Source organism: Panthera tigris, chromosome D1 (assembly GCF_018350195.1).
Source record: "Panthera tigris isolate Pti1 chromosome D1, P.tigris_Pti1_mat1.1, whole genome shotgun sequence".
In the NCBI taxonomy this organism is placed as follows: Eukaryota; Metazoa; Chordata; class Mammalia; order Carnivora; family Felidae; genus Panthera; species Panthera tigris.
In genome coordinates, this window is record NC_056669.1 from 16738579 (window position 1) to 16751790 (window position 13212).

The window sequence follows — 13212 nt, forward strand, 5'->3', positions numbered from 1 at the left end:
ACCGTGCACATTTGACGAGGGTCCAAATACAGAAGGGGCCAGCCTAGGGGCATGCAGCTCCCTGCTGGGTCTGTGTGGCCCAGTTTCTAGTGAATAAAGTTCTGTTGACCGCTCTGACAGCCTCTGTGTGCATCCTTACAGGGGCGAGCAGTTGGTCAGGTTGACTGATGCTGCAGCAGGGTCCTTTGGTCCTGCTGGAGTCACTGTGGTCTGGGGGGACCTGGTGGGGGAAGAGATAAGATAGGATGTGAGTACTGTGCCTCGGGGAGAGCCCGTGCCAAGGGTGGCTGAATCCACCCCCGATTTGTGCCTTCTCACACACCTGGCTTTGGAAAAGCCCTCCCGTCTTTTCTACTTTTGCCAGAATGAAGTCCCAGTACGGAGGAGTTGCAAACGGCTTCCCAGCTTCTCTGGTGCCACTCGTCCCAGGAGGGATTTGGGGTCCTTGCTGTCTGGAGTCCAGTCTACCCTCTGGTCCCTGGAGGAGCTGGCCCTTGACTTTGTGTCTCTTGGCATGGTGTGGGGCTGTGGTGGGCTGGGGTGTGGCTGTGAGGCCTCCTGGTGGAGAGCTGGGAGCTGAAGCCTAGAACCTGAGCCCAGTCCCCAGGGTCATATCTGCCCTCACATGACCAGCAAGAGGGGGGCGGGGCACTCCCCCATAATTGTATGTTAAATCTAGGAGCATAATGCCAGGGGCAGCTTTCTAGAAGCCGTTGGGTGGAGGGGGGGGGGTGAAGAGGGAGAAAGGGTAGGTTGGGAAGAAACTGAGAAGAGGCCCCACCACATTCTTTGGGGGTTGAGAGGCTGAATTGATTGTGGGTCTGGCAAGCCCTGGTTTGTTAGTCATTGGGTTGGGGGTGGGGCTTGGGGCTGGGGCTGGCTTCTGGAGGTTTGAGGAGGGGAACCTTGAAGGGGCTTTGTGGCTAGCCTCAGACTTAGTGGCGCGGCCCACCCAGGCTATGCCCAGCATGGTGGGGGAGTTCTTCACGTCCATTTTGGAGTTGGGAGGCCTGGGGAGAGCTCCCCGCCCCCCCCCCTCCTTTGCCCAACCCTAAGGGAGTTGAGCACGGGGAGGCTTGGCTCCTTTCAGTCTCTGTTTAATGTGAGGATAAACATTTTCTGAGAGAAGATAAACTTCCTGAGCTGGGAGCAAAGGACCCCTTTTTCCTGCACCCCCATCCAGAATTACATTGGCAGACGTCAATACCCCATCCTCCCCCCTAACCACCCGAAGCAGGCATGAGCTCAAGCGCCTCAGGACCATTGCTGCATTCTGGAGCTGGGACGCCCTCTTGTGGTCATCTCAGAAATTACTTATCTCTAGCCACTCAGGAACGCACCACTTCCCCTGGGATGGGGGACAGAGAAATAGCTTTCCAGTCATCTAGAGACCAGGCAAGCAGCCAGAGCAGTCACAAATGCAAACCCCGGGCTCCTTTTTTTGTTGATCAGGGCAGGGGTGTGTGTGTGTGTGCGGTGAAGGTAGCTCCCGCCCCGTTCATATGACATCTTTGAGTTAGGAAAAGGTGGTCAGAGCCCCATGTCAGAAGGCCACCCTCCTCAGCCAGGCACTCCTATTCACGTCCCACACGACTTAGGGGCAGCTCTATGGAGCGGCCTCTCGGTCAGCTAGGCCTGCATCCTGTATCTCTTGCCCCACGGCTCGTCCAGCCCAAGAGCCCTTCCTTCCGCATCGCTCCCTCTCCCCTCCCCCATCCTCAGAATCAGGGCATCCCCACCACTTAAAGAAGAAAGGCTGAGCCAGTAGGAGGATTTTTTGGGGGGAGATTTATTGAATGGTCTCTGAGAAAAGGGCCCAGGAATAGGAAGGACAAGAGAGGACCCAGAGAAGCAGAGCACCAGGAAGAGGGCACCCCACCTCTGGGGTCCCGGGCCAGAGCAACTGGGGGACCCACACCTGCCAACACAGAGTGCCCCTTGGTTTTGGGCAGAAATCCAGCCACTGCCCATATTGCCAGCCCTGATCTCAGACAGCCTCTGTCCCCATTCTCTGCCAGCAGCAGGACGGAATCATTCACAACATCCCAAGGGGGGGCCAGCCCTCCCGGATATGTGACTGTCAGAGTCACACCCTCCTTCCCTAGGAGTGAGAGAGCGCGAGCTCGCTTTCCAGTGAGCATCAAGCGAAGACAGGGGAGTTGTGCCAGTCAGAATACACCAGAAACCCCGAGAAGGTGCTGTCTGTCTTGATGCTGGCATAGATGCCAATGTAATCACCCACGCCCACCTGCACCCACACCTGGTCCTCTGGCTCCAGCCTCACCATGGCGCCCCCGGACAGCGAGGCTGGCTTGGGCCACCCTCCAAAAAACTGGAAGAAAGAGGCGATGGACTCGCCGTTCTTGACCAGATCGAACTGCAGGCTAGCCCGGTAGACGGTGGCGTGGACCGCGAAGTAGTAGACCCCGGGCACCTGGCAGGTGAACTTGCCGGTGGTGGCGTCGTAATGTCCCTGCTCGTTCACCAGCACGCGGTCGAAGGGTAGGGGCGCGTCCGACGGCGGAGGCACCCGGCTCTCCGAGCGCTTGGCGCTGAAGGCGGAGCGCGGAGGTACTGAGCACTCGCCCGCAGGCCCGGTCGCCCCCGCGGGTCCCGCCTCTCCTCGCGGCCCGGGCTCCCCCCGGGGCCCCGGCAGTCCTGCGGGGTGCGGGCAGCGGTTAGGGCGAGAGTGGCGGCGGCGGCGGCGGCCGCCCGCAGCGGGGTGCACGGAGGGCGACGCTGAGCACCCTCCCCACCCTCTCTGGGGCCCCCTGCCGCCGCTTCCCCGGCGAGGGCCGCCCCGCCGCCCGGGCCCCGGGCTCCGCTGCCCGAAGGGCCGGGGCGGACCCGAGCGGCCGGCCGCAGAGGGTCCCCGGAGCCGTGGCCTGCGGCGGGCTGAGTCACCCTCTCGGCGCCCCGCTCCCGGAGCCCGGCGGCGCCCCCTGGCGGGACCCCGAGGCCCGGCCCTCCGCCCCGCGAGCGCGGACGGCCCCGCGGACGGCGACCCGGCGGCCTTCTTACCTGGCCTCCCGCCCTCGCCTTTCTCTCCCGGAACCCCGGGCGCGCCGTCTCGCCCGTCGCGGCCGTCGCGGCCGGGCAGGCCCTGGCTGCCGTGGTGGCCCGGCGTGCCGGGGAGGCCAGGGTGCCCCGGACACAGGCTGGGGATCTTGTTGTCGTCCAGCGGGGGCGAGCCGGCCGCCAGGCCCAGGAGCAGCACGGCGACGAGCGGCCTCATGGCGCTGGCACGGGGACTCCGGCCGCCGGGGTCCTCTCGCAGTCTGTGGGTCAGGCGGGACGGGAGTCGGGACCCAGAATCCGGACCCAGAATCCCACTCGGCGCGGCCGAGCGCGTCCCCACCCCACTGCCATGGGCCTGAGGCTGAGCGGCCGCGGGGGAGAGGAAGGAGGGTCGCCCCCGGAGCCGAGGAGACGAGAGCGCTGGGGCGGGGAGCGGGGTGGAAGAGGGCAGGAGAGGCTGGCCGCCCCCGTCCCGCGCCCCCCGCCCGGTCTTTCCCCCAGCCCCCTCCCGTCCCCACTCCCCCCTCCTGCTCTCCGCCAGACTCACCCCCTCCCGGCTCCCGGGGCCTCCTTCGGGGCGCTCGCTCGCTTCTCCGGACCCTCCAGCTGACCCCTGTCCCGCCCCTGCGCTTCTCCCCTGCCAGGCGTCCCCTGCCCTCTTCGCCCCCCTGGTCCCGGTTCGCTCCCTGCCGGCTCCGCTCTGCTCCTCCCAGACTCCAAGAGGAAACCAGTTGTTCAGGGGCCAAGAACTCCGAGCCGGGAAATAGCAGGGAAATAACTCGTGGTGTCGCCCGGCCGCTGGCCAAGGTTTGGGAGAGAAAGGAGGGGGGAGAGAGTCTTAGCTGGGCACAGAGAGGCAGAGCTGTGTGAGACAGACATTCAGGACACCCACTGCTCCAAGGAGCCGATGGAGAGGTGGTGCAGTGATGGAGACCAAGCACCAGACTAGTCCAGGAGAAATAGAAGCTGAGAACCCAGGGTGGAGAGTTCTAGAGGCAGACGGACAACTGGATCCCCAGGACTCAGAGCAGGGCCTGCCACAATTCCTAGGCACTCAATACATTTTTGTTGAATAAATGACAAAAGTCAAAAGGCAGGTGATGGAGAACCTGAAAAAGGAGGTGGCGAGGGGAGGGCAGAAGACAGGAAATGGGGGTCAGAGGCTTGGGTGGGAAGCAGTCCTCACTGTCAATGGCATGGTGTGGAGCTGGGGCAAGTAAAGGGACAGGGAAGCTTCCATCAGCCCCTCTGGGGACTCCTCTTCCCCTCCCTGGGAGGCTCCAGAGAGGATGGGCAGAGTCCCCTGCCTGCCCGCCCTGATAGGCAAAGGTGGATGGGCAGGCAGAGGGCAGGTGCCTGCTTCAGGGTCAGGGCTGGGCACAAGCCTCCAGGCCGGCCGCCTCAGGCAGCCTGTTGCAGTTGAAAGGCCAGGGGGTGCCCAGTAGAGCCAGGCCGGACTGGCACTGGAGCTCTGCCTCCTGGCAGACAGAGCGGCAAGGGGGAAGGACGCTGCCTGTGGGGGTGCAATGGGGCACAAGCAGCCCACAGAGGAGCCTCCGGAAGTTCTGGTAACAGGGTAGACTTGTCAGGCTCTGTGGAAGGAGGAGATCAGCGCTCAGGAGCCACACTCTCACAGCTCCCTCCACTTCCAGCGGGGGGGGGGGGGGCGGGGGTCCCTCCCGATCTCTGCCCGGAGCACCTTGTAACTTCTGAGGACCTCCATCACTTCCTCCTGGGTGGCCATGCCCACCCAGATGTTAGGGAAGGCTGTGGCGTTGTAGCTCAGGCCGATGCACATCTCCACCTGGACGGGTTCACAGGCCAGCTCTGTAGGGGCGGGAGGGGACAATCACTGTGGGGATATACTGGCCGATGACCCGGGGCAAGTCACTACATTGCTCTCTCTGGGCCAGATGGGCATTGTTGTGGGAATCAAAGGCAACAACGTGGAGAGATGCTTTGCACATATCGCGGGTTCTATCATCCTAGAGAGCCTGCCCAAATATCCTTTGCCAGCCCTGGGCATCATGCAGGTGTCTTTTCAATCTCTCAGAGCATGGGGCACTGACACTGGCAGGGACTGCTCGGCATCCAGAAGGAACTCCCTGCTCTCACCTCCATCTTCTTCTGCTTTTTTTTTTTCTTCCCCTTTTTTTAATAGGCTCCACACCCAACATAGGGCTTGAACTCATGACCCTGAGACCAGGAGTCACATGCTCTACTGACTGAGCCAGCCAGGTGGCCCTCACCTTCATCTCTGAGGTGGGCTGTGGAGAGGGGCTCTTTGTGTGACAAGGCTGGTCTGGTTCTTTTCTTAAAAAATAAATTTTTTTTAAATGTTTATTTCTGAGAGAAAGAGTGAGTGTGAGCGGCAGAGGGGCAGACACAGAGGGAGACACAGAATCCGAAGCAGGCTTCAGGCTCCGAGCCGTCAGCACAGAGCCCGACGCGGGGCTCGAACCCACACACTGTGAGATCATGACCTGAGCCGAAGTCGGACGCTCAGCCGACTGAGCCACCCAGGCGCCCCAAGGCTGGGCTGGTTCTTGAAGCCCCACCCACTGACTCCCTGATTCCCACTTCCCTCGGGGGTGACATTAAGTACCATTGCCACCACTGGGTGAGAGTCCCTCCCGGACTCTGTGGAGTGGCCCCTGAGTCAGGATGGGGAACTCTCCATCAGGGAGGACAAGGGAGGGCCGTTAGGAAGTGTGCCTGTAGGGCTGCTACGAACAGGCACCCAGCTGGCTCAGACCTGCCGCGCCCTGCCCACGGTGCTCTGGGCCAGGCTTCTCACCTGGGGGCGGGAGCAAGGGGCTGGTGCAGTTGCCATTGCTGCTATCTGTGCAGTCTCTCCACATGTCACACATCCACTGCAGACTCTTACACCCTCCATCGCGGCAGGAGAACTCTCCGGGCCCACAGGGATCTGGAGGCAGAGGGGGCGTGGCAGTGCCCTGGGACGTGCCTGTGCCCCCACACTGCCTTCGCGGTGCCCCGACCAAGGTCCAGAGCCCTTCCTCGTTCTCCCAGAGGCAGCCGTACCGCCCACGCCCACTCACCCCGGGGCACCTACTCTCTGTGGCATTGAGGGCCCTGTAGGTGGCAGAGAAGCCCCCACTGCTGATGCCACGGTCTGTCCTAAAGAGCACCACCAGCTGGTGGCTGGAGGAGATGAGGCGAGGTGGTGGCTCCGCTCCACAGAACCTGCCCAAGGCGGAGAGCAGACCTGGGCAGGGCGCCCTCGGAGACCCGGGGTGTTCCCACAGGCGTCACTGTGACTGGCACTCGGGGCGATGCCAGAGGGGATGGGACACATGGCTGCTGACTCCTGGAGCTTAGGGCCCCGAGAAGAAAGACACACATGTGGAGTAGACGAGGAATTAAGCAAACTGCTTGAACTCGAGCCAGTTGGAGATGGGAAAAACCAGGGAGGGTGTGAGGGGAAGTGGAACGGGCCCTTCGGGGCAGGAGAGGCAGGAAGGGAGGGCGCTGACCTTCCGCAGAAGGGCAATGTGGAGCAAAGGCTTTGGGCTGAGCAAGGACAAGCCTTTTCCTAGGGCGACAGTGAAGAGACCTCTGGCTTAGAGCAGAAGGAAGGATGGGATGTATCCGGGGCTCCTGCTCTGCTGCTACCTGCCCAGGAGGCCCAGGGCCCCTGAGGTGCCGGTCTCATACACCGCCACGTAGTCCAGCTCGCACTCGTCCTGAGCTTCTAGGCTGAAGTTGTGCAACTGCAATTCCACGCCACGTCCCGCGGGCACCGAGATATGCCAGGTGCAAAGCTGGGGGAGGGCACGGATGGAGTGGTTCGAGGGTCCCTTCTCCCATCCCCGTCTGGGCATCCAGGCTGAGCTCCAGGAGGGTTCCCTCCCCGCTGCAGGCTGGGTAGGGTGCGGGCGGGTGCAGCCCCCGCTGGCTCTTATCCTCGGCGGTAGAAAGGCCCTTTAACTTGTCTGCTCCGAGAGGTAAGTTTACCCAGCAGGGGAAGCTTACCCGGCCACCTAGTAAACGCTAAATACGGTTCCCTTTCTGCCTGTTTGAGCTCTGATCTTCCCCAGAACAAGGCGGTGTCTCCCATGCCGTTCCCAGTCACACAAACTGGGGGCACAGGTGTGCCCACGTGTGCCACACCGCCCTCCCCGTGGACCGCTGGCTTACCCGTTGGTGAGGGTACCTCTGCAGGTAGCTGGGAGCAGAGAAAGTGCCCTGGAGCCCAGTCAGATTCCCCCCACACCCTGCGGAGAGGAGGAGGGGCTTGTGAGTTTGCCAGGGTCTGTGCCTTCACCCAGTCGGGCTGGCAGGGACCGCAGGGGAGAGTTTTCGGCCAGGCCCATGAGGAAGCAAGGTCTGGGCCAGAAGAATGCCCTGGCAAGCTTGGGGCTGGGCCAGAGCTGGGGAGCTCAGGCCGAACCCGAAGCAGATGCCCGAAGACAGTACATGCCCTGTGCCTGGCGGGGCCCGTACCCAAGAGCTTGGTGCTGCAGTTGGCCTCATCGCTGCCGTCAGCACAGTTGGCAAAACCGTCACACATTGAGTCAGGTAGCAGGCAGACGAGCTGGTCACAGGGGAACTCGTCATGAGCACAGTTCCCTGGGGAGGGGCATCTGGATTCAGAACCCCCCTCCCCCCCCCACCGAGTCTCCACCCCTTCGGCCAGTGCTGGAGGGGCGTGGAGACACTTGAGAGGTAGCCAGAGACACAGTGGGAAAACACTCACCGTTCCCGGGGGTCACAGCCTGGTACCAGGCATGGAAACCAGATCCTTCCACACTGCTGTCAGAGACGAAGGCCACCCGGAGGCGGCTGGCGTTGGTGTTGAGTGTAGGGGGAGGCACCTTCCCACACACTCTGCAAGAAGCCAGGTTGGGCGCCATGGAGGCTCAGAGCTCAGGGCCAGCCAGACTGGGGGCTGCCTGGGCCCCGTGGTCCTCTTTCTTCAAGCCCTGAACCGGTGGCGATGCGGTCAAAAGGGGCCCTTTCATTTCCTGGGGAGCTCTGGCTTTCCTGACCTGGCACATCCATCCTTGTGGCTTTTATTCATGGGTAAGATAGGTGGGGGCCCCATTTGACAGAGAGGGGAGGGTGACCTTCCCAAGGTCATACAGCAGGCACGGGGCAGAGCTGGGTCCAGAGTCAGGTCTCTCGGTGTCCTTCCAGCCCAGCCTTTCCCAGCGCTGCTCCCTGGTTCTGCCCTCTAGACGGCAACGCAGGGCAGCGGTGACCCACCTGGGGGCAGGGGGACCCACCTGAGGAGGGGGCCCTCAGGCTCAGGGGAGATTTCCAAACGATCGAAAAGACAGGAGGCCACGCTTTCCATGCTGAGCGCTTCAATCTTGAGTTGTACTGCATGGCCTGCGGCCACCTGGATATGCCACACGCAGTGGGCGTTGGGTGGGTAAGGGTCTGGGTAGTTGGGGCTGCTGAAGAAGCCCCTTGGGCCAGGGAGGAGGCCCCCACAGGCTGCAGAGATGAAGGTGAGAGTTCAGAGCTCAAAAGGAGAGAGACCCTTTTATTTCCAAGGTTCCTCTTCCTAGCCCCCCTTCCTCCTGCCATCTTGGGCTTTTCTCCAGGAAGATCTTCCCTGGGTACTCACAGGACTGCGGTGAGGGGCTCATGCCTGCCTCCTTCAGCTGTCCTTTAGGGTTCCCTGTTGCTGGAGAGGGGGTGGGAGTGGTGGTGGTGGTGGTGGTAGTGAAGCCTTGGGGGGGCAGTGGGTGATAGGAGGCCCCGGGCAGGGGTGTAGTCTGCAGCTCTGGAGGGAAGATGGGGGAGTGGGATTCAGAGGAGCTGGTTCTCTAGGGGTGATGAATAGAATGGCACATGGAATCTCATTCAAGAGCACTTTCAACCCAAGCAGGGCCCGGTACTCACGGGCTAGAATGATGGCCACCAGAAGCCCGAGCAGCAGGAGCAGGAGGCTGGCCAGCAGGAGGACACAGAGCCAGGAGAAGTGACAATCTGGCTGCAGCCCTCGGGGGCGCCGACCTGTGGGTGTGCGGGGTGGGATTTTGAGAGCCCCTTGGGCTCTCAGCTCCTGGGCCGGTTCTCCCCCGGTCACCCCCTGAGATGGTTACCATGCCAGGGAGCCGGGACGCTGCAGCTGGCATCCTCCCGGAAGGCCGGTGGGGGAGGCCCTGATTCAGGCTCAAAAGCAGGATTGCAGAACTCAGTCTGAAAGGGAAAGTCTTGAGGGCTGGGGGCCAGTGGTGGCACTGCCTGGCTGGCGTGTCCTCTGGGCACGGCCAGCCCTAGGCAGGGGTCTGGGTCTTGGGAGAGGGGTCCTATGGGACCCTTACCTTGCTCAGCTCTGTCGCCTCCGCACAGAGGATGATATCTGAGCATTCCTTCATGGCTCAAGGCTCTGCATGGCTTTCCTCGAGTCCCTGTGATAGCCCAAGACCGCCAAGGGCCCACTCTCTGATCCGAAACTGCCTATCAAGGGGCAGCCTCTGCTCCCTTGGGGGAAGGGCTGCCAGACTAGACTGACTTTCAGACGGCCCTTGGTGGACCGGTTCAGGCTACTGGCTACTCGGTCTCTGTGTGGGGGAAGGACGCAGGCAGAAGGAATTCGCAAAGGCATGAAAGGGTCCCTTAATCCAACTCAGCTGAGGATGCTGAGGTCAAGAGCTTGGCTCAGGGCAGCAGTCCTTAAAGGCACAGGCAGTGGTGGAGGACACCCTGCAGAGGAAACCAGGTGCTCAGTGGGGGTGTGACCAGGGGAACTGGACACCACACTTTCCTAACCTCACCCAGACTACTGAGTGAGCTGGGGTGGGTGGGAAGGAGGACAATGCAGGCATAAGGGAGCCTTAGAAGCTAGGTGTCAAGGTTTGGCAGCTTTAAGGCCTATGAGCCCTAAGGGCCCTGGAAAAACCTGCTGCCCTCCCATCCGGGGACTGGGGCATTTAGCCAAGCCTGGGTCTTTGGAAGGTCCCTGTTAAAGCACCGGTGTGACCAGGACAAGGAGATAAGCCAGTATAGGAAAAACGTCGTATGTATGGGCTTCTTCTGTCTGTGCCGATGTGACTAGGGGAGCTTCAGGGGCTGGCTGCCTTTTCCCGGGCCCTTTAGGCTGCAGAAAAAGGGCAGAGGAGAAGAGGAGCCAAGTCCTTGGACAGGGGCAGGCCCTCAGCTAGGCGGTGGAGTCTGGCGGTCCGTGGCATTTGCTGCTGCAGGATAGAAAACCCACACTCTGCCACCTGGACCACTTCATGCCTCTTCCTCTGTGACGACATTCTCTTGGAAAAACCCAGCCTGGCCCAGCTGTCCTCCGGGAGAGAGAAAAGGGCTTGTTAACGGGTTTTGTGTTAGCCATGCTCAGGCTGAGTCGGGCAGGGCAGGACAGGGTGGGGGCGGGGGCAGTATAATGACATTTCTGGCTGCCATTTGCAGAACGTTATGTAGTAGGCCCTGGGCAGGAAGTCTTACTGGTTTCCCCTCCTTAGGTCGCGCTATGAGGTAGCATAATCATTTCACGAATGATGGCACCAAGGCTCCAAAGTGTTCTCTGTGGCACGCCACTTTCACCCTCCACTGGGGCTGAGGCATGCTGGTGACAGAGGGGAACAAAGCCAGAAACCCAGAGCGGAGAAAAGGGACAACAGAGATAGGTTCTGTGTTTCCTAAGGCAGCTGTCCTCATACTCTGGGGAGACCCTTCACCCCCAGGTTCTTCTCCATTCCTCCCCTGGGGGGCCTTGGGCTGCTTTTGTACAGGGGGGCAAGCCTTTCTTTCTTGGACCCTCAGATGGGGACTGCTTTTAGAGGGTCTGAGAGGTCAAAAGTATTTCCATAATAACACTGAGACCTTATTTGTCTTTTCATCTGTGAGCACAGGGTACAGTTTTCCAGAGGCTGTGTGGGAAGCTTCTCTCTGGCTTTGCTGTTGCCCACGGCCGTCCTCTGGGCAAGGGAAACTTGGAGTGGTGCTCAGGTGGTTTCTAGCTCCCTTGGGCTTCTGCTTGTATTCCTGAAAGCATAGCTTCCTGTAGCCCCCCATGCTGACCCCAACCACAGTTCTCTCTCCTTGGCTCTCTGTGGTTCTTCTTTCACCAGGAAGGGCGAGGCCAGACCGAGGTTGGCTGTTAATACTCTGGGACTCCGGCTTTCTAGCGTTCTCTCCTGCTGGTTCTCTAGCTCACATTTCCACTCCAGCCAGACCAGCCTGTTCGTTGTCCCTGGAACACGCTGTGTCCAGGCTCAACCTTTCATCTGGAATGCCTTATTTTTCCCTGTGCTCAGGGCCGGCACCAGAGGTGTGCATTAGGGCCCGACTTCTCCTTGCGCACCCCAATCTGCCAATTTTACTCCTCCTCTCCCTGTTCACCGCCACCCCTAGCCTTGACCCTCATCCCATGGCAGTGCAATCCCAGCCAACCTTCCGCTATGTCCGAGAGGCAGGCGATGCTGAGTATCAGGAAATCAGAAATGCTCATCCCTTGGATTTGGGTCGTCCATATCGTGGCTCCACGTCAAGAATTCTGCTTGGTTTGGGCAATGCTAAACTTACTCGGCATTCCGAGCCTTTATCGTATGTTGTTCAGAGGAGAAAAGGCGGCACGGGCATCCTGGGAGGCTGGGGAACCAAACACTGGCTAAGCATCACCCACTAAGAGAATGTGAATGGAATGTTGATGGTACAGTCCTGGAAATGTGTGTGTGTGTGTGTGTGTGAAATGCACAGCTGAGTACCTAGTATGTTCCAGACACTCACAACTCTGAGTAGGTATTGTTATGTTCGGATTACAGAGAAGGAAACTGCGAGGCTCAGAGAGATTAAATAATTTTCTTGTGCTGAAAATACTAGTCTCTTTCTGCTGCCTCTTGCCTCCCGCCCTGGTGCTTGTGTCTGCCTACAGAGCGATGAAGGATGGGGGCCCTCAGAGGTGCCCGGCCCAGACCCTGCTGGGGCCCAGGTAGGTGATAGGTTGTGCTGGTTTTGCTCTCGGGTGTGTGTGGATGTGTCGAGTCGGGAGCTCCCTTGCTATCCTGCCGTTCAGCTCAGTTCCTAACAGACACGAGGTTGGAAAATTTGCTGCGTAAAGTCCTGCAAAAAGCTGTCAATTATTCACCCAAAGGCAGAGTACTCAGATGGAAAGGGAACTGTCCCGCCTCTGCCACTGACAAACCAGGGACTTGAACAAGCCTTCTCTAGTGCTCGTGTCCTCACTGGAAAAGTGAGAAGGTGGACAAGGTGACCTCTGTGGTCCTGACGGTAAAGCTTTACAGAAAAAAGTATTTTCTGAGCGCTGGTCATTAAAAAAAAAAAAAAAAAAAAAAAAAAAAAAAAAAAAAAAAAAAATCTAGAGTAACTCTATAAGCTGGAATCATGGAACCAGAGGCATGTAAGGCCCCCTAACTTGGGACTTGGGAGGCATGTACTTAGATAAGAAGTGACTTAGAAAAGGACACTTGGGCTGAGAACTTCAAGGTCCAATCTCCTTAATGCAGATGAGGCACAAGGCCCAGAAAGAGGGAGGTTCTTGCTCAAGGTCACACAAGAGCAGTGGCGGGGGGGGGGGGGCCGGGAAGAACTCCCTCCCTTCCCCAGGGAGAGGCCCGCTGGAACATAAGCAAAGAGTGGGGGAAGAAATTCCAGTTGCTAGGAGGCAAAGCTGATGGATAAAGAAACGTGGGGGACAGATTGTGTTTGGGATCTGGGTAGCATTAGGACCTGTTGCCATGGGAACGAGAAAGCGCCATAGGTTAAGTACAGAAGGGAGAGCTGGGTGCAAGGGTGGAGTGGGCTGCCTGTAGCCGTCTGCTCCCCTGTGGGAGACCACAAAAAGGCCGCGGTGGCTTCCACATCCAGTGAAAAACTGGTTGAGAGGTACAGCAGGTTACAGTGATTTGGGGCTCACCCATCCGCTTCGCTAGAAGCCGGTTTCCACCTTGAAGAGCATCCTGTTGACTTGTGGTTTGGGGGAAATCATCAGCATTTAAAACCTCACCCTGGGTCAGGCCACTTCCAGGGCCTGTCAGGGAGAAATCCCAAGGTTTGAGTCGATGTTTTTCCCACTCTTGGAAAATGCCCAGGAGAGATGCTCCCAGCATGGTCTCATCCCACGTGAGGAGTTTGACAGCAGGCGCTGCGGTCTCAGCAAAGATGCGATAGACAGGCCTTGATTTTTCAGTGTCTGGAGCAGGGAGGCAGTTAGGAAAAACCCCAGTAAAATACTCGTAAGTTCAGCTG

General features: G+C 59.6%; 2 protein-coding genes across 5 annotated transcripts; both read right to left on the minus strand.

The window, feature by feature from the left end:
• Nucleotides 1–1774: 1774 nt before the first annotated feature.
• C1QTNF5 (C1q and TNF related 5) lies at nt 1775–3955 on the minus strand. Its single transcript, XM_042958518.1, has 3 exons — nt 3566–3955; nt 3022–3278; nt 1775–2658 (listed from the first exon to the last, which is right to left on the minus strand). The coding sequence occupies exons 2-3, from the start codon at nt 3233–3235 to the stop codon at nt 2141–2143; spliced, it is 732 nt and encodes a 243-aa protein (XP_042814452.1). The 5' UTR covers nt 3236–3278; nt 3566–3955; the 3' UTR covers nt 1775–2140.
• Nucleotides 3956–4097: 142 nt separating this feature from the next.
• LOC102951895 (membrane frizzled-related protein) lies at nt 4098–12262 on the minus strand. Of its 4 annotated transcripts, XM_007072882.3 has the most exons (13): nt 9318–12262; nt 9096–9192; nt 8893–9006; nt 8615–8773; nt 8268–8481; nt 7739–7869; nt 7486–7611; nt 7180–7256; nt 6655–6803; nt 6095–6225; nt 5816–5947; nt 4718–4845; nt 4098–4610 (listed from the first exon to the last, which is right to left on the minus strand). In XM_007072882.3, exons 1-13 carry the CDS (start codon nt 9369–9371, stop codon nt 4386–4388), a joined length of 1737 nt encoding a protein of 578 aa, XP_007072944.1. In that variant the 5' UTR covers nt 9372–12262; the 3' UTR covers nt 4098–4385. The 4 variants fall into 4 exon arrangements, with proteins under 4 accessions (XP_007072944.1, XP_042814450.1, XP_042814449.1 ...); XM_042958516.1 differs by lacking the exon at nt 6655–6803 and adding an exon at nt 6516–6574 and having other exon boundaries at nt 9096–12262; XM_042958515.1 differs by having other exon boundaries at nt 9096–12262.
• Between the last annotated feature and the right edge of the window lie 950 nt (nt 12263–13212).

Excerpts from the sequence above, each read along its gene's own strand:
- C1QTNF5 (XM_042958518.1), bottom strand. The coding sequence starts at position 3,235 with ATGAGGCCGCTCGTCGCCGTGCTGCTCCTGGGCCTGGCGGCCGGCTCG. Across the intron at positions 2,659-3,021 it reads AGGCGAGGGCGGGAGGCCAG|GACTGCCGGGGCCCCGGGGG; the intron begins GTAAGAAGGCCG and ends CGCACCCCGCAG.
- LOC102951895 (XM_042958515.1), bottom strand. The coding sequence starts at position 9,363 with ATGCTCAGATATCATCCTCTGTGCGGAGGCGACAGAGCTGAGCAAGGT. Across the intron at positions 9,007-9,095 it reads CGTCCCGGCTCCCTGGCATG|GTCGGCGCCCCCGAGGGCTG; the intron begins GTAACCATCTCA and ends GCACACCCACAG. Across the intron at positions 7,257-7,485 it reads CTGCAGCACCAAGCTCTTGG|GGTGTGGGGGGAATCTGACT; the intron begins GTACGGGCCCCG and ends TCCTCTCCGCAG.